General features: G+C 37.2%; 1 protein-coding gene across 1 annotated transcript in view; it reads right to left on the reverse strand.

Moving 5' to 3' along the window:
- Nucleotides 1-890: 890 nt before the first annotated feature.
- Nucleotides 891-22,274, reverse strand: part of TRPC6 (transient receptor potential cation channel subfamily C member 6) — an 84,159-nt gene continuing 62,775 nt past the window's right edge. The window contains exons 6-12 of the mRNA XM_042023759.1: nucleotides 20,528-20,755; nucleotides 18,891-19,155; nucleotides 17,867-18,062; nucleotides 16,357-16,560; nucleotides 9,618-9,701; nucleotides 7,114-7,189; nucleotides 891-6,315 (exon numbers count right to left, since the gene is read on the reverse strand). Of these exons, the coding sequence (XP_041879693.1) occupies nucleotides 6,164-6,315; nucleotides 7,114-7,189; nucleotides 9,618-9,701; nucleotides 16,357-16,560; nucleotides 17,867-18,062; nucleotides 18,891-19,155; nucleotides 20,528-20,755 (1,205 nt within the window). The 3' untranslated portion in view covers nucleotides 891-6,163. The remainder of the gene's footprint in view (nucleotides 6,316-7,113; nucleotides 7,190-9,617; nucleotides 9,702-16,356; nucleotides 16,561-17,866; nucleotides 18,063-18,890; nucleotides 19,156-20,527; nucleotides 20,756-22,274) is intronic.

Raw genomic sequence — 22,274 nt, forward strand, 5'->3', positions numbered from 1 at the left:
ATTTTGTCTTTGTTTCTTTCCAGTCTGATACTGAGAAATATTTCTTGGTACAGCCAGGGCTTGTTTTGAACACTCTTGATGGTCAGTGGCCTCCTGTAGGGTAAAAGAGTAGCCTCTGCCAGGGGGCTGCAGCCACTGATACTGCTCTATCATGCAATTTCATTTCCACAAATAAAGTGTGATGTCCACTTCACAGGGAAGAAACTCAGAGAATTCTTAAATGATGCTGACAGATTCAAGTACAAGGTCATTTCTAGAAGAAACATTTTCTTTTGACAAAGAGAATCACCAGAAACAGTCAGGAGAGACCATATGTGCTCTAGCACAGCCACATAAAGCAGTCTTGAATTTTTTACTACCAACGTGATTTGATGGAAACCTGATATTGTACCTTATCTTTTGTTCACCAGAAAGACTTGCTCACGTTGTATGTTTTTTTAAAAAAAATTACTGTGTCAGTGATATTTCTCCATTCAAAATCAGGATGTTGTGATCCAGCTGCAGAGCCTCAGTTTACCATTAGGAGATGGGGGGACTGAATAAATCGGGCTGAAGACAGGACAGACTCAGTGAGTGTTTCAATTGGAACTTTTAGAACTGCAGTTCTAAAAGAACAAACCCATAGTAGTGTCTTTTGCTGCCAAGACATTTACTCATGAAATCCCATGGGTCTTCCCTATTGAAGTTGATTACACTACTGGAGTTCGGGTAAAGTTACACAAAATCTCCTGTGGAAACAAGAAAATACTCCCTTTGAGAAAGAACTGAAGTTTTCTCTTCATAAATTCCTCAAACTACTTATTTAAGCGTGCTGACATCAATTAGTATAATTCTCTCCTGGCATAAATGAAGAAGCTGAAGAACAGAGACTTGAACTAGTTTCACAAGGGTCATAGGAAAGTAGATTTATTTGTATTTGAGAGTGAGTAGGTTTTGCATACAAACAAAAAGTTTTTGGACTGGTTGTCAGTTTATTTATGCCCTTTGCCCTGTGCAAACCTACTAGAATATACTTGCTGTTTATAAAGCACAGTTAAGTATCAAAGTGGTATAAAAGTGTTCATATATAAAAGGGCATAAAAATATTGCTATTAACATTGATAATGATTTATCTGCTGCATTTTACTTGGCATACAATATGAACTGAATTTCTTCAATTACTTTGATCGGAAGTCCATTGAATAAAGGAGCAAAGTGTAAATGTCAAGGAGCTGAATCACAGAATATTCAAAAGCTTAAAACCAAATGCTACTAAAATACAGTTTCTTGTACAGAGAAAAGCACTGTACTTTTTGATCCCCACTGCACTGTCATATTAAGGATGGTGGCAAGAACAGAAAGAGGAACAGGAGACTTGGCTTTTTGCAACAACAAAAACAAGAGAACAAATGAAACATTTTGAGGTACTCATGGTAATATACACCAGGCAAGAACAGTCTATGGGATTCTCTGGACTTGTAAGAGCATGGAGTTGAAGGTACACACCTCAGCCTTGATTAACTTCTCTTTTGATATGAGCTTCTCAAGCACAAGTAGTTTTCCAAGCACAAACTTTGTGAATTCTATTTTCCACAAGCCAAATTAAAATTTAAGCAGGAACATAAGTGCTTAGAAAGATTATTCACACCAGGCAGTTTCTAACAAATTTTAAAAAGCATTAAATATTTACGTGACAAATTAGCAATTTGCACTATAAGGACAATTTCTTCTGTTTTGCAAATGAGTATCGTTTCAGATTATGTGGTTTGTAATGTATTAATTATAATGTTCAGATACAAATTTCAAGCCTGAGGGAAATCTCTATGAAGAAAATGCAAGATTTTTTTGTACTAAACTCCATTTTGGGACACAGCAGTCATGAGAACATGTTCTTAGTAAATTACATGATACAGCTGCTATAGCTGAAGTACTGCCAAGATCAAGCTGTATATTTCAAGCTTTGAAGACACATTATTGAAAATATATGCTCACTCCAATGTACTAAAACATGGGATATAAACTTTTCTGTATCAAAAAGGTCCTGGTTTGTCAAGAATTTAGTTGCCTTGTGCCCAGTAACAAAGTTTTTCTCACGTTTGTGATAGATTTGGTTAATGGGAGGTTTTGTTTATGCCTACCCACAGTAACACTAACGAAGAAGGAAAAAATGAAATATTGGTGCAGAGTAAAGAAGAACCCTAATCATCAATCATCCCTGGGGGTGGGCTGGATTCTTCTGAAGGCAAGTTAGAACCTGCCCCTTGCAGTGACTGTCCTCATCAGTTCAAGCACTTCCAAGGAGATGATCACTGGTGATGGTTCATGGCCCTGCAGTGTTCATGAGCTGCAGTGCTCACTTCTGTCAAGCTGGGACTTCTCACACTTCAATAAAAATGTTGGTAACAGCTACAGTGGCTTCTTCAGAGTAACAGGAGAAAAATGGTCACTTCTACTATATGAGACATCTGGGATACTTGTCTACCTTAAGATGACACAAAATCATGCCTTTGACCATTTCTATCCACTGAATACAAAGACCAGACAAGCTCAGTTGCATAAGTCTTCATGGCTGTCATCTAAAAGCAGATGAATCTGGAGATCCCACTTCTAAACCCATTAGCATTCAGTGGCTTGGCCTGTCCATGCTCTAAAATATGGTGTAATACAGCAGATTTTTATCTGGAATGTCAGAATTTTCATTTGAAATCCTGTAGCTCTTACTCAAGATCTGTCCCTGTAAATCTTGAGTACCTTAAGCTTGTATTGCACAATCGGCCTCTAATAAAATTTGTATTCCTCCACGATGTAAAAAGCTTTCCCCAATACTTAGACATAATTCTGTTTAATCCAGAACAGTGTGAGAAAACTTTGGACAAACTATCGATATGGGGATTTTCTTACTTATTTTTCTTCTCTTCAGAAGTTCATAAGCCCTTCTATATCTCTTTGTGAAATACTTTTGGGTGAACAGAAAGGAGATTCTCTAAGGGATGATAAAATCTACTCACCGTATTTCATACTTCAAGTTTAAGAATTAGGGGAAAAATAATATATGAAGGCAATGCTTCATAGCAGGTCTGGTTTAGATGTGGAAGCTGCTGATACAGAAACTGTGAATTGCTGAGCTCAAGTAATCAACAAGATTTAAAGAAACAAGTAGGTAGCAAGACTATCTTGTTATCCTAATAAAGAACAAAAACATCTGGAAATACTTCCTCATCAAATTATGTTATTGTTTTATTAGAAACCAAAAGCAGAACTAAGTAAGATGAAAATTATCTGTTACTTCCTGCAAATGTTCTGAAATATCTAGCATCAAACACAGTCACAGGAGACAAAATACTTGGCCTTGAGTCCAGTTAAGTATGAAAGGACCCTTGTTCCCTCTTTGAAATGTTTTTTTGTATTAGTGTTGTTAGCAAATGAAAATTTTTTACCATATCAGTCTTCCAAGCAAGAGCAGCTGAATGTTCGCAGTGAAATACCAAAATATTCAGACAATGGATCACAAAGGCATTTTTAGTCTGGTACACTTAATTTTTTTTAATCAGAATAATATATTTGGTATTGTGCTCATTTTAAATACTACATTGCTTGTCACACTACATTTGGCAATAGACCTCTTCAAATATATTTAACAAATTGTTCCATGAGTAATAACTACATATAAAATATCTTCAATGGTTAAAAAAATCCATATGTATTTTCTTCATGAAATACAATATATACATTACGATCTTATAGTTTTAAGGTACATCAAATTTTGGGCTTAAACAAATTCACAGTGTACATTTTACCTCTGTAATAAAAATCTTCCCTTTAAAAGTGCCTGGATCTCAAACTGTGTATATGTATTTCCTTTCACTGGGTTTATGAAGAGTGAAGGTTTACCATCAATGAGCACTACAGCAGATCCACACTGTGTATCACAATGACCAAAAATTAAGACTTCTGATTACTGAAAGTGAACATTGACTGTCCCTGTTACCTCAGATTCTGACCAACAGATTTTCCGAAGAGCTTCTCACAGATGGAAGATGTGCTTCGTGCAGCATGGTCTCTACCACAGACATTCAGTGGACCTGAACTAACTGCCCACTGTTTCAGAAAACCAAAATTCTCAGGTGGGACTCCAACTCAAAGGCCAGTCCTGGCCAAGGGAGATGGCCAGGAACTATCCAGGAGCCAAAAGGCAGTGAAGTTACTGTCACACTGCCTTCCAGCCTGAGGTCACACCAGTTGCCTGTGCTCTACTACCTTTGAATCCTCACATTCCTTCTTTTCCCTCAGAGGGAGAAGCCTTAAAAGTTTCTAAACCTGAGTTCATTACACCTGAGGCCCACAGGACACACATTGTCCCCCACACTCTATTTGTTGCTACACTTCCGTGCCAAGCACTTCCCCCACAGCATGACAAACACTCATGGGGCAGGCTGACCTCAGTCCCTCACCTCCACCTGTCTCAAAGTGATTTCAAAACCCATTCTAATACATGGGTTTTTTTCCCTGAAAATACACAGTGATTCCATCAACAATTTTTTAAAAAGAACTACCAATAAATCCAGCTGGAAACGAATCTAAACCCATTAAAAATAATCTCCAGCCTAAAAGGGAGAGGCAGAAACATTCTAATACATTCCACAGTAAATAAGTGTCACAAAGCTAATTTTAAAGCAGTTACTGACAAGCCTTTTTAAGTCTTAATACAATTCTTTTACAGGTGTGTTATACACCTTGATACCATGTTATAATTTTTCACAGCCCTTTCACAAATCTCAGAAAAGCTTAAAGAGAAGCAGACATGCCCAATGTAATGCATGTTCATAACACTTCCAGAATTAGTGACTGTCAAAAGAGAGAAACACAAATTACTATATTAACCAAGGGAAAAATGACATGGAATTTATGCTGTTCATATCTGGAAAGACAGAAACCAGCTGATTTTCCTGCACGGACATTGTCACACAACAAACAGCCAGACACAGCATGGGATACCTCATCTCCAGTTTAACAGAAAGAAACTTTTAACTATTGCAGTGGGCAGGGTGGAAGTGTTGGAGCTTTCCTTCTCACAGGGAGTGAAGATTCTTCATTAAAAGAGTCCTAAAGAATACAGCACAAGAGCTGAGCTTTCACCAGTGGAAAAAAGGACATGGGATGCATATCCGTAAAAGATGAGATTTCATGATTTTTTGGAACAAGATGCTTTTGTTTGCTATCGATAGGTCTGAAGAAAATTTAATGATTTAAACAGGTTCAACTGTTTAAATGGGAAACATGGTCCTCCATGCATGACATTCCCAGAATTCTAAAAGAGGTTTGCACCTAACATTTTAGTGTCTTGCACCTCAAATAAAAATGTTACTTTCAAAGCCCCACCCTGCAGTTTGGGAGGTTCAGTTCAAGTTGAACGTAAAAGCTGGAGAACTTGGGAATTCTGAAACAGATTGGAACATCAATGGTTAACTATTTTGGATTAAAGAAGGTTTTCTTCCAGCCTCAGCAATAGCTTTTCGATGAACTTGGTGAAAAATATTTCTTTCTTAATGCATTAACTCTCATTGGAACCTAGGTATCTCAGGATAGTCCAGTGGTGACAGGGATCAGTAGGGAAAAGTACAACACAGTGCTCTGAGTGTCCTGATATCTACCTCTACATGGAAATGTTCATAAATTATTTTAATATCTTAGACATTTTTAAGAAAGGCAGTTAGCTTCTTTGAGCTTTTTTGCTAGTTGGGGATACTGGAAAAATTCAATAGCTTTTGAGATATATATATATGCCTGGAATTTTTCTCTTTTGCTTCAATAAAATATATGTAAGAATGCTTAAAAAACAAAATTTGCAAAAAATAAACAATTAACAGAGGAGAAGTTTAGATCTATGCTTTTACTCTTTCATGACTGGGCTTATCAAGATTCCACTGGAGCTCTAAAAGAGGTAAACTAAATATTTAAATTATCTCAGACCTACTATTCTTCAGCAGGTAAAGAATAAATATTTTTACCGAAGTGGTATCTCCTCCCTGCTGTAGACCTAGAGGATTTGCCACTGTGTTTTTTCAATAAAGAATTGGAATGATTTAATTTCTGAATCTTTGTAGAAATGTGAGCTAGACTTGAAAACAGAAATATGGCTTTAAGTGAATTGTTAACATTCTGTTGCATCTCTTAAACATTTTGGTTATCTCTTGCTTTCTTCTTCCTTAGAGTCAATTGACAGTTTTTCCCCAAGTTTCCTTATAAGTTCTGCCAGATCTTCAGAATTCTGAGATTTTTCCTCAAGGAGTTCATACCGGAGACTCGAGATGTCCTGTTTAATTTCCTTCAGTTCACCTGCAACAGATTTTAAAAGATCACAATATTAAGAAACAAAAGAAAAAAACACCATATCCAAATATCTTACAATTATCATGGTTTTTTTCTGTATTTCTTTGTTGAAAAGTAGATATTCTGCTACCTGTTGGTGAATCATAGGGTGAATCTGTGTTGGAAGGGACCCACAATGATCACTGAGTCCAACTCTTAAGTGAATGGCCCACACAGGGGTTAAATCCACAATCTTGATGTTATTAGCACCATGCTCTGACCAGCTGAGCTAACCTCCGTGGAATGGTGGCTTGGGAATAGGAATATGAAGATGCAGTTCATGAAAAATCAAACAAATCTGAAGGCAAAAGTGTGAGAGACCACATGAATTCACAAAACTCACATGATCTATTTAATGGAAGCTGCTGTTCTGCTGAAAGAGAGATCACAGAATCATAGAGTCACAGAATCATTTAGGCTGGAAAAGACCTCTAAGATCCCCGAATCCAATCATCAACCCAGCACCGCCCAGGCCACCAGATCCTTAAGGAACTCGGTGATCTTTAAGGGCCCTTCCAAACCAAACTATCCTGTGATTCTATTATTACTAGACATAGAAGCACATTTTAAAGCTTGTCAGATCAGTGATAGTAGGGAGAGAAGAGACAGAAATCCCATTCCCTCTTCAATCTCATGTTAATTTTACATCTTGCACTTGTAAACACGTCAAGTGGATTAAGTATTTTGCAAACATTTTTTTCAAGTGGCATATGTAACCACTTTAGCTTGTTTTGATTCTGTGATGAAATTCATCCACATACTCACCTTCATTGACTTCATCACTTTCCTTATCTATCTGAGCTTTCAACACATATCTCTTAATAAGACGCTTCATTATTTTCTGCAGAGAAGAAAGAAAGAAAGAAAGAAAAAGAGTTTTCTTAGTTGGACTAGTATTGCTATGGTATTTCAAAGTAAGAGCTCTTGTCCTGGTTTCTGCTGGGACAGAGTTCATTTTCCTCTTAGTAGCTGGTACAGTGTGAGTTTTGTGTTTTGTATGAGAACAATGTTGAAAACACACTGGTGTTTCAATTGTTGCCGTGCAGCGATTACCCAAAGTCAAGGACTTTTCAATGCCTCAGGCTCTGCTACTGAGCAGGTGCACAGGAAGCTGGGCTAGAGGAATATTTCATACCACAGACCATCCTGTTCAAGATTCAGACTGGGGGAGGCTTGGCCTTGAAGGCTGATCACTGCTCCTCTATCTCTCCTTTTCATTACTACTACTACTACTACTACTACTACTACTACTACTACTACTACTACTATATTTTGCTTTATTTAAATTAGTGAAGTATTCTTAACTCACAAGTTTTACCTTTTATGATTCTCCTCCTCATCCCATACAGCTGGAAGGGGCAGTGTGGGGAGAGTGAGTAAGCAAATGTGTGGCACTTAGTTGACAGCTGGGATTAAATTATGACACATCTGTTACCTTCTGTTGCATTCAGGTATTTCAGTGTAGGACTTGACAGGAATTGACAGGTTCAAGTAACTGATTATATAAATCTCTGCTTTCATTTAGCGTAGGTATTTAACCTTTATGATTATTCTCACACACACACACACACACACACACATATATATATATACTTGAAAGTTACAAAACTAAGGACAATCTTATGAATGTTCTAATTAACAAGGTTTAACCTACTACTGGAGTATGTAAGAATGCTTAATACAGTTGCAGCTTTGATCTCCAAGAAGATGAAGCCATCTGGCCTCTATTACTACCTGAAGATGATAATGATCCTGCTGATTGCTAAACCCTTTTGTTGTCATTTTATTTGAACCTATTTTGATATATTTGCTAAGTTATGTTTTCCCAGAGTTGGGCTTAGAGAAAATAGGACCCAAAATTCTAAGAGTCATTTAAATATCTCAGCTGGGATTCATCTAACCAAAGACAGATACTTTTTAATGTAAATATACATATCTGTCACGTTTACTTCATTCTGTGGATAAAAAGAGCAAACCTGAGAGCACAGTTCATCTGAAACAACTAAAATTGATCAAATAGATCATGCCATTAGAATGACCAACCGCTTGCTAATAATAAGGGGAACCTATGCCAGCAAATTTATTGTATATTTTACCTTTCCAGGAAAAAAAATTCTGCCCCTGATTCTCCCACTAGTTCAAATTACTTCAAAAAGAACAAGGTACCCAAGTACATTTTAGGATAGGTATTTCTGCCTTTGGGTTTAATATTTTCCTAGGATGTAGTTCATGACAACATGATACTTTTTCTTTTCCATTTTATGATATAAAACATACATAGATTTATGTGCCTGCCTTGTCTCCACAATAATAGAGCTGACCAGAGCTAGCTGTGAGGCGAGTCATCCCAGATTAGTGGTCCCAGGTCATCACTACAGTCATGCTTGCAAGGTCAGCAGCTGTACTGTTTATTATACTAATTCAAAAATGTTTCAAATATAAAGCCACACATATTTGTGGGGTAGATTTTTAATGCTAATATCTATCCCTGCATCATAATGAAAGTGGTTGTGAAAAAGTCATGGAGTTTTTGGAACTGACTTGTGTAGACACTGCATAACTTAAGAAAGGAGCAAAGCTAGCCTGAGCAAGGGAAAATCTTTTTTCTGTCTTGTGGTCAATAAAGTATACTTGTTTTCTCTACCCTTTTTCATTCAGATTGTCTTTTTATACTGCCCAGACAGCTCTTGCTTCTTCCTTTCCACCTACTCTGTAATATTGCAAGAAGGAAAGCAGCAGCCTCTGGACCAGAATAACTGAGATTTATGTGGACTGTGTTGGGTCTCTCTATACTTAACTGCTCAACAAAGGCTCATTGCAGTTGTTTAGGAGGCAAAGGAAAAAGAGACTGCATTGATAGGATAAGGGCTGACAGATACTTGCAGTGCTTGAGGCATTTGTATCTAGAGGTGTGCCACAATAAGCTGATCTGCTTCAGCAGATGGAATGGGAAGATTTGGGGTTTATTTTTAGTTTTCTCAATTCACATTGTGCAGTTGAAGACAGCCTGTCTCTAAAATTAAAAACACTTTTCTAAAGCACATTAAAATATTGCACTATAAAGGTACCATTTAAGAAACTAAGAGGAGAGAAAAACACTCTCAGATTGTACTGCAAATACCCAAACCACTTCATTTACTCCTGATATATACAAGGTCTGTGGATTTATTCTTGACTCATGTTCAGTATCAATTCAAAACTGTCCTCATGCCATCAGTCTGCCGATTCTAATGCTTCTTGATTTTATTTAAAAATACACTGGTTTTTACCTGGTATTGTCTTGGAGGATTGTTTAAACTGTTTAAGTGGATTTCATCTGAGCTTCTTATACTTGATTGCTTCCTTTGACCAAGCTGAAATGGAAAAAATATTTATAGTACAAAATAAATAAAAGATCAATAAGTATATCTCATGTATATATCCTATGACAGAACATTAACTGTTAAGAGAATTTTGGGAAATGTTAAATTATTGTGGTAAAGTCCTCATACCTCTACATAATTTCACCACATGAGTTGAAAAAACCGTTTCAGACTGTGATGTCAGAAGGCGAGAACCAGGAGGGTTCCTTCCTTTACTCTGCCTCTCACCAGCTCCTAACATTCCCAAGGGACCAGAGCAGAACAGCCACATCCCTGTGGGCTCCCCTGGTGCACAGGAGGGGGAATCTATGTCAGGAGAAACGCAGCAGTGGTGCAGCTTTGTAGGAAAGTCAGGGCAGGGTGTGAGAGAACCAGTGAAAGAAGGGTGGCAGCATTATCCCTTTCCTTCCTTTCATGGCACTTGCCTGTAACTCATGTGACCTCTACTACCACAAAATACACAAGAAGTTTGCTTCTCCCCTCACTTGTACTAATGGTTGAATGCAATAAGTTAAGCAGCTTGTTCCAGGGACCACGAGATTATCAGGTACCATTTCTGATTTGCATCTTCTTCACTACACATGCTGAAAGGACATCCCTGGTGAAACGCTGAGGATGCAATTTGCAGGCTTCATTACTGATTTACGTCTTTGAGAAAACCTAAGCCATCACAAAATGGTGAACTGGGACTCAAGTTGAATGACTGGGCTGCAATAAGAGTGAACAGCAACTGTAAAAACAAATAGTGTTACTTCAGATATAGAGTGGGGCCAGTTCAACTAGCAGTGCAAGAAATATAAATCATGATGGATCTGGATGAGGAATAAGTGGGACTGTCACTAACAAGCTCCCTGAAATTATACACGGTTTAACAAAATTTTTACAGTTTCAAAGGATGGGACTATCAGTGCAGTGTCTCAAATCCTGTGGGATCGTGTTGTACTTCCAGTGAACTTCTCTATGTTGTGTCCTAATATATCAAGCATCTACTGATAAGAAGACTGGGGCCCTTTGAAGCCTGTTAAGTACTCTGTGGGATATTCTGGGATATAATTTGTTGGGGATGCAAATAGGCAGATGCTTATATTCTATGCTTATGCACCTGTACACTGGGAATAATTTAAATACTTTTAGATTTTGTTTAGCATTCCATAGAATCACAGAATGATTTGTGTTGGAAGGGACATTTAAAAACATGCATCCCAATGCCTCTGCCATTGGCAGGGACACCTTCCATTAGATCAGGCTTGTATTTTGATACAAAAATTGATTACATCTATTGGTAAAATATATTCATTAGCAATTAATATAAAGTGTTCACTGAATTTGGGAATTTTTTTAGTTCTTTAGAAAGATTCAAAGATCTATTTGCACATACTTTAAAAAAACCTTATCTATTCTATGTTTACTTGACTAAGCAAAAGTAGTGATAAAAGATAAATGGCATATAAATATAAAATAATATTTCTCTCTTACATATTAATCTACACACGGATGGAAATTAACGATGTATCAAAAGGGCAAATTCCTATTTCTTCATGCTTGAATAAAGCAACCTTAAATATTCTGAATATATATTAGAAAACAATCATATCAAAATGTTTTAACTTACACTAGGTATCTGATTTATAATAAAAAATAATGGCTAGTGAATTCACACAATCACTATGTAATGACTATGTTTTTCAGGATTTTAGAACTAATAATACTTTCTTGGGCCTCACCTTTAACACTGGGTTAAAAGAGGAAAACAATCTTCCTGCTATTTCAGCTCCTGGATTTCTCATGCACCATTTTTGGAAAAAATACAGTAGAATAAGAGGAAGGTCATGCTTCCTCTGCAGCAACAGAGGGAAGTTGCCTTGGGTAAAGCTGCTCTAGGCTGTGAACTTGGGCTCCAGCTGTGTGGCTGGTATCCCAGCACTTCTGGATCTCTGACTCTGCAGCTGTGATGCCATCCATGATCCTGTTACTTACCAGTTTATACACAATCTACAAATTCATTTATTTTCCTTAGGTATTTTTTAGTATTTACTATGCATTTTATTATATATTTTAAAAGAAATTTTTCATGCTGGTTACCAGTTTCAAATTTATTCTACATTGGTTCACCTCAAAAGTTAATCCATTGCTTAATTACAATTTGATTTTCACTTGAAAAAACAAAATTGGTAGTATGTAGTGAGATGAGTTAAGACGCTGCAAACTTGTAAAACCAGGCTCAGCGTAACGCCTTTATCTTAACCTTCACCCTTCAGCACATTTTAAAAGAGAATAATGTACTTTTAATTAGCTACAGAGCGCATCTTGAAAGTTGGCTGGTAAACCAGGAGTCTGTAACTTCATTAAATCTTCTTACGTGTACCAGCAGCAGGACACAAGCTCTATTGTAAATTGCTGAATGACCACTAGGTGGCAGAGATTGCCAAGATTTCATTATAACATCTAATAACATTTTAAAACTCTCTTTAAGCTCTCTTTAAACTCTCTTTCAACTTCCTGCCTACGTCTTTTTTCTTTTTCCAAAATTAGTACTAGAGTACACTCAGCCTGTCACATTGATGACTGACCTAGAATTCGTATTTTTAAGTTAACATTTATTGAACATGAGCAACCAGAGGGGAAATGATATAAATTAAATAAAACAATGATATAAATCCCAACAAAAAAAATTATTCTCCTAGAGTGTTGTGTGAAATATGAAATGCAGGATATGTGGATCACTGCTCTTTGAAAACACTTTCATCTTTAAACTTCCCTCTCATATCGTCATTCTCTAGTATTACTTAAAACTCAATGCAATCAGAATAGTAATGTAATTATTGTAGCTGTTTTGTTTAGCACTTTATTAACGTCTTAAATCAGAAGCTGCTGTCAACTTGCAATTCCAAAAAACTGTATGTTCTTGGATCAGAAGGGAGGGTTCCCAGAAAATGACTCAGTTTGTGCTCCTATAACCAGACATCATTTGTGCAAATTTCAGAAACACGGTTTTAAACTATGAGAGTTAAAACTAACGTATTTTTTTTGTTTGAGTGGGGACTTAAAGCTACTTCAATAGATAGTTGTCCCTTACTTCTTTTCTGAAAGGCCATGTTTTAAGGACAAAATTTAAATATATCATCTGTCACTGCTGATTTTTAGCTCAGGAAGATGAGCAAGTTCTGTGACACCTGAACAATAAACTTTATCAATGCCAAGGCAATTTTTAAATACAGAATAAAAGTCAAAGTAGGAGTTTTTTTAAACTCTCCTTCTTCTTCATTTATTTCTCTCTTTTATTGGTTTGAGTTTCTCACTCAATGTTTAAAATGCCAATTCTAGCTTGCAACAGGAAATCTATGGATTTTATTCAACAGCCTGAAAGAAAACATCTTCACAGTCTTTAGTATTGTATTTAGATATGTCTCAGGAATTTAATTTCTGGTGTACTACACTTTGAACACAGCTATGTAAACTACTTGCTGTGTAGCACTGACAACATCTGGCTTTGTTTTCTGCCAACAATAATCAGGGCAGAGCTGGATCTAGGAGCAGAATTTCCCTCATTCCCAGCCTAGCTCTTGTCTTTACACTCACTCTGAAGCTGCTGCTGCTTTTGCACTGAGAAAATGCAGGCTGTGCAGCAGAACAACCCACAGGCTGGGTGTGAATCAGCAACCTCAAGCGTGCATTAACATTGTTGGGCACTGCAATGCAATGTCTTCCATCAGTAAACTTTTACTGTCCTCCCAGGTAGGACTTGCATCAGAACCACCTTCTATCTTCCTAGGCACAGTGTGGCAACTGGAATGGTCTGGGGACAAGACCTTGCAGCAACCCTAACTGCAACACAAGCTACTTCAATAGTGGCAAGCCCTTCCTGAATTGGCCTCAATACCCAGATAAGCTACCCACATTTTACTAGCACAAACACAGCCATCAAGCCTTGGGTCTGGTCTTGCCAAATCTTTCCTTATTTGCACAGCTCATTTTATTGATAGTAGCTCCCTGCACAGGTAGCTTCTTGTTCAGCAGTCACACCAGCACCAACCTGCTCAGCACTAAATGAATCAAAAGTCAAAATCCCAAAAGCCTGAGAGTGCCTTTGAGAAGATGCCATGACAGCCTCAACAATAATGAATCATCAACAGTGGATCAAAAAGTAACACAAAACCACTTTAGCTACTTTTTGGAAGTGCACAGGGCGGCAGTATCTCATAGATTCAGATAAAGTCAGCTCCACAGCATGTGGCAGTCCAAAAGGTAAGTAAAAATGTAATCATATGCCAATATCTGCTGCAAAATGCGACTCAGACGCTTTATGTTTTTCAACATAAAAGCTTTTTCTTTTTTAATTTGATTTGCAGTTTTATAGCTGCTTTGACTGGGGAGTAAGCACATTTCATTTAGCATTAGTTACACTACAATCTGCAGTGAGTGTAAAGCATTAATATTTGAAGACTTAAAATTAATTCAGGGTTAGGAAAAAATCTGATAAACAGTGTTTGCATTCTTACAGCTCTCTTCCAGAGGGACTGCTGTAAAAGTTGACAAACCTGTTACTGTTTTATAAAGAACTGGTAATTATTACACTTTGCACCTTTCTAGAAACATGAATTTCTAAGTTTGAATGGAATTATAAAAATATATCTTCTTTCCTTAGGCTGTATACATGGGACTTTTAAGAGTACCTGTTTTGTGGGAACATAAATTTCATGCTAAAAAGTCTTTAAAATAGGCTTGTAACCTACTTACATGCTTTGCAAATCCACAAATTAGGTGAATTAGAGAAAGAACCATTGGTTGTTTTCCACCATCACTCAATTTTAAGTTCATATGCATCTCCTTGAATGCGCAATATTTCAGTGATGACTTTATCACTCACAAAGGTTTTAAAATCAAGTTGCATCAAGAAGCTTGATGAAAAGTTTTGCAAATGTCAGTAATTAAAAGCCTGAGAAAATGCAGTATCATTTCTGTCAGGTCTTAAATACATTAGGATTAAATTTCCCGAATAAAATGAAGTGAGATCTGTGAAACACCAGAAAAATTTCTGGTAATAGAGATGAGACATTTGAACTTAATAACGATTTTGACTTTGGTGACAGTGTTTGTAATGCCTATGTTTGTTTTCATAAACTGCTATAAACTTAACCAGAGGCACAGGGTTTTCCCCCAAAACTCCATTTCTTCCTTCTAGAATTGCGAGCATTTTTTCCTTTTGTACTCTTCAGCTGATAAGTGTGAAAAATGTGCTGGTAACATTCGTGACAGAGAACTGACAGACCCTTGTAAATTCTTTCCTGGTCCCCAGTCTAATGACTAATGGCTCTTGACTACAGACTCAAGAACTCCTAAACTTGAACAGCCCTCTGCTCTGACCACAGCCCATTTTAACAAAGATCCTACCACATTTAAATTTTCACAGAAGAAAATTTTTTTCTGCCACCATGACAAATCCTAACTTTCTTTTTTTTGGTGTGTGTATGTTAGCATATGCTCACCTGTCTACCCACTGCATCTGATCAGGTGCCTTGCATGACTCTTCTTCCCTAACATGTCACAATAGGGCTAGAATAGTGCCAGTCTTTACATTTACAATACCACCTAACAGTCCATGTTCTTCTAAAGCAGTTGATTTGATTTATACCAAGACAGTGCAGGAAAAAATACACTGACTACAAACCCTTTAAGCACGTCCAGTGAATCAACTCAAGTGCTTTTTATTGCAGCTGTGCAAGTAAAACAGGTAACAAAATATTTCACAATAAAAGCAAGGTGGATTTTCAGTGGAAGCAGAGACAGGCTACCAAGGGGGAACTTAGAAACTGCCCAGGCATAGGAGGGTGGCATTAGGAAGGACAAAGCTCTCCTTAAGCCGACATTTGCAAGGGCAGTAAGAACTTCTACTGCTACAACAGCAAGGCAGACAAGGAAAATGAGGGCCTACTGCTCAGTGGGGAAAGGTATTTAAATGACAGTGGATGAGGGTAAGAATGAGGGACTTGATGTCTTTTTTGCCTCAGGCTTCATCACAGTCTCTCAGGCCTCTGTGCTTAGCGAATGAATTCAAGGAGACAAGGAAGAACTTGGCCCAGGCAAGTCCAGAGTGCTACATCCACAGGTAGCTACATCTGAGAGAGCAGACCAACACCTTGCAAATATGCTATCATCTCTGAAAGACCATGGATATTGGGAGAGGTCCCCAAAGGCTGGAGAAAGGCATCAGACCCATCTTCAAAAAAGGTCAAAACTATGATCTGAGCAACACTGGGCCACTCAACCTCCCTTCAGTAACTGGCAAAATAATGGAATGAAAAATGAAACCTCTTGGAGCACATGCAAGAACAGATGGTGTCTGGAAAAAGCATGTATGCGTTTCCGAAAAGTAAAATCTGTCTGGCCATCTAGACGGCATTCTGAAATGAAATGACTTGCAGATTAGAGAAGAGCAGGAGATGTCTTTGGACCTGAACTTTAGCAGGGATATTTACACTCAATTCTGTTCTATTCTATTCTATTCTATTCTCCCACATTAGTGACTGACTCAGTACGAATGAAATATGTTGGAAATTAATGGGTAAAGCAGGGCAACAATAAAATTGAAGTTAAAATTGGCTTTATCTTCTAAAATTAGCAGTCAGTATACACAAGATAAAATTACCTCGTTCATCTCTGCGTCTTCCTGAAAGCTTTTCTTTTGGCACAAAAATGGTTTAGAAATACATTTTTTGATTCTGATTAGAAGATACAGCAAAGATTTTGGGCTTGGCACTAGGTTGAAGGGTACTGGAAGAGTTCTCCCTTCTTCAAAGTAGGAAAACCAAAGTTTAGCCCTTGCAAATTTCCATTCTACATCAGCATCATCCTGTAAAACAGAAACACAGCTGTTAATACACTGTTAATACCACTTCGACTGTTGAAGATGCTCTAGCTAAACGTGTGTTTCGAGTGTAACTGGCTGAAGTTACTCTCAAACAGATCAAGATCTATGAAAATCAAAATTTAAATTAATGGAACAGTTCTTATTAATCCATTTAAAATAATGCAATTGCAGAAGGACAGAATGGATTTAATTTAAACATTGTTTATTCCAGAGAGAGTGCTAATAGTCTGCAATACAGGATCATAATGACAGACTCCATGAATAGTCTATAGACTTTGTTAACATGAAGTTTAAAAAGTTAGGTGATTCTTACCTAATTCCTTCCACTTGCTGGAGTATATGATTAAACCAGATATACTATCATCCCCATGGTTTATGTTTACCATTTATGATCACCAAACCACTCTATTCCTCCCTGTAAAGTTTAAGAGGATTTTCTGCAGAAAGGACTGACATCAGTTCAAGGTTGTGACTCAATACTGCTGTACCTGTTTTTAGAAGCTCTTTTGTCCAATCACTGTATTCTTAATGCTCCAAACCTGATAGGTTTGCTCTGTGGCCTCCTGAGTCAGAAGAGTGTGAACCTCCCTAGACAATGTGTTGCTCCTGCTCAAGCGGGACAACACTACAGCCCCCAACCAGAGCCCAAAACCGGGTACCAGAGTGGAGTCAAACCTGAGTCTGCTGCTTAGGCAAGGGCATCCCCTGGGGAAGTCTGGGATGGCCTAGCTCCTGGAGATTTGCTTACTTTTTCTCTAAACAGTGGTAATGATTTAGCCCTCTGTTTTACATGGAATGCAAAAGTTCATTATGATTTTCAGTAGCCCTGCTGATTACTTTGCTAAGTGAAGTTTTGTTCACTGCAGAGGTCTAGAGCAACACTTGTTTCAATGAAAGAATACAGCATGTTGGAGACTTGCTTGCAAGGTCGAGGCATAGGAAAGAGAACATCCTCGCAGCAAGAAGGACACTTCTCAAGTAATTACAAATGAGGCAAATGAAGGATTCACACCATGTAGCCCATACTCTTCAGGACACATAACACAGTTCAGCAGTAGTTTCTTATTCCAGTCTGGTTATTACTACTGCAAGCACATGCAGCTAAGTAACTGCCAGGTATTTTATAATAAAAATGAACAGTGGAATTCATATTTTCTTCTAACATATTCCAAAAGCCTTTGTGGTACTTGTCTTAAATCAGATGTCAACACGAAAATTTTCCAGGAGCTTTAGACAATTAGTTGTAACAGTAAATAGGGTGATATTTCATTATAAATGGACTTTTTACCTCAATTTCCTGGAATGAACTGTTGATCATTGCGATAAGCATGTTCAGTAAGACGATGACCATGGTAACATTATAGACTCCATAAAGAACATAACCAATATTTTCAATAAATTTGTGTTTATAATTGATCACAACTGATTTAACTTCTGAGAGTCCAAATATAGCCCAGAACAATGTTTTGAAACTTTCTTCAACACTAAAAGGAGAAATTGGACAAAAGCATATGTTATTGAAGGAAAGCTGTATATTCTTACTGTAGCAATTGCCAGTTATCATTTTTATACAGTGCACAAATTTTTCCATTATCATAATGTTGAACTCCACCTCAGTGCATTAAAGCAGACTGTCTAATTTCATGGGTACAGGCTGTTTCATAACACAAGATTCCTAATGCTTAGGACTGACAATAAAACCATCTGATTCATATTAGATGGTTTTAGGAATCATATATCCATCGTCAAAAGAATATTACAAAAAATCGCTTGTTAACTACTTTCATCTACATGCTACAAGCTTGCTGTTAATGTGGAAGTAAAAAAAAAAAATTAACCTGTAAATGCTGTATTTAAATTGCACCACTAGTTCACTTACTATGAATTATTTCACCACTGATGTAATAAATATTCTGAAACTATGAAGTAGACAAAATATCTGATAGCAAATCATCAATTTTCAAAAAAATGAGTCTTATGGACCACAGTCTTCCAGTTGAGTATTTACTATTCCACAGTTCCAGGGTAAAGCCATAGTGTGGGAATAGTGATATATTTTTTTTCAGGTTAGTTCATTTAAATATATGTATTTCTCTAAACCAGTTTATAAATATACATAAACGTAAGTCCAAACCTCTGAGGTACTTTTTCATATCTATCTCTATCTGTTGGAAGACATATTTTCCCTCACTTTGATAAAGAGATCTCAGTTTCCCACATCCAAAAAATACAGTAGCATTGCAAAGAACATCTAGGATTTTATTGAGTTATTGTTAAGAAACAAAAGTTACAGTTTAATCAGTTGTACTTACGTTGTGAACGCTTCATTTTGTTTTGCCCCCAGATAGTAGGAATAGAGATTAAACATGCCTATCATGAAAGCCACAAACACCATGATAAATATCACCATAAACTTGAAGATGTCTTTCACGGTTCTCCCAAGTGATATCTGCAGTGGTCCAAAGCTTTCATTAGCTGGTAAGATGTAGGCTATCCGTGAGAAACTTAACACCACTGCAATTGCATATAGCCCTTCAGAAATGATCTGAGGATCAGACGGATCCCAGTTTATTCTGGCTGAAAACAAAAGATGAGAATTCCTGTCAGTATTTCAGCAGAACATGTAATCATCTATGGGAGGTCTTTTTGGACCACCTGCTGCCTCTGCTCTAATGTAGCCCAGGATACATTAGCTCTTTGCTGCACATGCCCACTGCTGGCTCATGTTCAACCTGGTATCCATCAAGTTATGTTTGCTACCCTATGAAAAAAACTGGCATTAAATATTCACTATTAATATTCTCCATACACAGACGCTCTCTAAGCAGACTTCAGTGTACATGCATACATAAAAAAATGCCTTAACTAATTGCTTTTAGGACTTATGTGAAATTTGTAACTTTCCAGTAAAATTTATAAGACTACAATTTAATGTGTTTCAGAATATAGACATTTTAATTATTCTGCTTTTCTGTAGTCTGGATAATGCAAAAATGCAAACATCTCAGAAATAAGTGTCTGAAGCACAGAATAGAGATAGAAACTGATGTAATTCAGTATCTAGAGAAAATAATTAATAATGGTAAGAAAGATGTGGTGGTGTTCAGAGTGAACACAAGCCAACAGTGCTTCATTTTTTCTCATGTGGGCAAAATAGCTTCTAGAGTTTCCCAAATATGCCAAGCAAGTTTAACATTTTTATCTCTTACTAGTGAAGAGAGTGGATTGAGAAATATTAAAGAAATAGAGTCTCTGAGCAAATAATATATAAAAGATATATTGGCTTTGCTGGCAAAGCAGGTTTAAGAACTTCTTGCATCTTATTTTTTAGTTCTGTCCCTATGTTACAGTACATTCCATTCACAGTTGCACCACCACAGACTGGTTTGCAGGACAGTATTGTGTAATTGAACAGATTAAAATGATCTAGAAAAGGGGTGGGTGACAGTGAGTTATTGTGATATTAGATAATTTCAGTGCCTGCTGTCTAGAACAGTCTACAAAAAGATGTATAAGCACAGCCAGGGGATCTATGATCAAATAGTAGAGTCACAGAATAACACAGTATGCTGAGTTGAAAGGGACCCATGAGGATCATCAAGTCCAACCTCTGGCCCTGCACAGCACCATCCCCAAGAGTCACACCATGTGCCCGAGAGCACTGTCCAAACACTTCTTGATCTCAGACAGGCTGGTGCTGTGACCACTTCCCTGGGGAGCCTGTGCCCAGTTGGTGATGCTGTGCCCTGATGCACCCCAGGACACACTTGGTCCTCCTGGCTGCCAGGGCACTGCTGACTCATGTTCAACTTGTCATAGGGATAAGAAAGAGAAGGACTGGGAATTTCTTCAGTACTACATTGTGAAACTATGGTATTAGGACCTATTAAAAGAAAATCAGTTTGTGTTGGCCCAAGAAGTAAATCTTAGTCATGTGCAATCAACTCACCCAAAGTGTAGTATTTTATGTTGGGCTCCAGTGTTGGACTTGTCAGATCTTTCATATTTGCATCAACGATGTTCTGGGCTCTGGATGCATGCCAAAATGCCATAAACCTTGCTATGAATGATGCTGCAAAAATTGCTAACATACCAAAATCAAGCATATTCCATAACTCAAAGAGGTATTCCTTTGGACCTTGAGACCAAATTTCTTTACACTCAGACCATATCATGCCTGTATACGATAGAACAGAGAAAACAGTGCATTCTTTATTCTTCACGCTTGTTTTATATTTTTATTATATACATGACATGCTCGTGGTTGCAGTCAAAATCAAAAGAATTTTGATCAGTGGGACTTCAAACACAAAACTAAATCCTTGGACCTGTAAATTCATATAAATTCCAAGACTACTTTCTCATCTGAGTAACAATAACAATCTTTCAGACTGCTTTTTGCTGTAAAACTACAAAAGCTTTCCAAGAGAGGAATGGGATTTGAGTATTACTATCTGTTACAGACACAAAAAGAGACGAGAAAAGCAGAAATGCTCTGGCATGATCATATTTAGCTTTACCACTAAAGCAGAGCTCACAATTTCTTGTTTGCATTACCCTGGGTACAGTCCCTCTTACTGAAATTGAAAATATATGTGACAAATGAGCATGAAAGTAAGACTCAGACCTAATGCCTCTTCAATAGGACAAAGGTATCTGTTTGAGTCCTAACTATTGTCCCTTTGTAATAAAATAATAGTACAGTATCAGCTTATGGCAACTTTTTGTATTGTGAAAATTCTTTTTTTCTGAGATAAAAATTATATGACTATGAAGTACATTTCTAGGATTCTAAAGACAGTTAATAACTGAACAGAATAACGTCACTAATTTTTACATTGTCAAGTTGAAGGCACTTTTCATCATTTTCAGATAAGGACAATAATAATGTCAATTACAGTAGCTAAATTCAGTGTCACATCTGTATGCATGAATCAATTTTTCATAAACTGTCTTATGCATGACATGGATAAAAAAATAGATTAAATTAGCAAACTAGAACTTCAAACTGAGAAATTATTATTTACTTCTTTATTACCAGATGAAAATATTGATATTTATAGACTTTGGAAATCTAAGTGCCATATTATTCCTAAAAAACACAATTATAGCAATTTATAAACAGCTTTACAATTAAATACATACATTTATGATCTCACACTGGGATCACAAAAGCAAAGTATTTTAAATATAGAAGCTATTGAATGGATAGCTTGAATTAAACTCTCACATATTACTGACTTAACTAGCAACCAGACCCCAGATCCTTAAAATACATGAGCATCTGAATCCTACTGGAATAAAAGGGAGTAGACTTGTAAATAAGAATCTGACAGCTAAAATATTTTGGAAGGTTTGTGCTCAGGTTCTAATTCTGAGTAGTCCTACATCACTAAGTTGGATGGGTCAGCTCAAAGTACTACTCATAGCACTCATTTCATTCCCGTGTTGAGATGGAAAAATCTACCACTGAATCTTCAGGGATCTATATTCTTCTCTTTTGTCACTAATATATTCAGCAAAACACTATTAGTTCTGCAAGCATGCTTGCAAAATAAGAGAATTCTATCAGAAAGAGAACACTGGACACAAAAAATCTTGGCTTCTCATGTAAAAATCTTTCCCCTTGGAAGCTCACACTGTGACTGGACACCCCGGGGGGGGGGGGGGGGGGGGGGGGGGGGGGGGGGGGGGGG

The sequence above is a fragment of the Corvus kubaryi genome, unplaced genomic scaffold (genome assembly GCF_017639235.1).
Source record: "Corvus kubaryi isolate FWS band 111438036 unplaced genomic scaffold, C.kubaryi_AGA036_p1.0 37256, whole genome shotgun sequence".
NCBI lineage: Eukaryota > Metazoa > Chordata > Aves > Passeriformes > Corvidae > Corvus > Corvus kubaryi.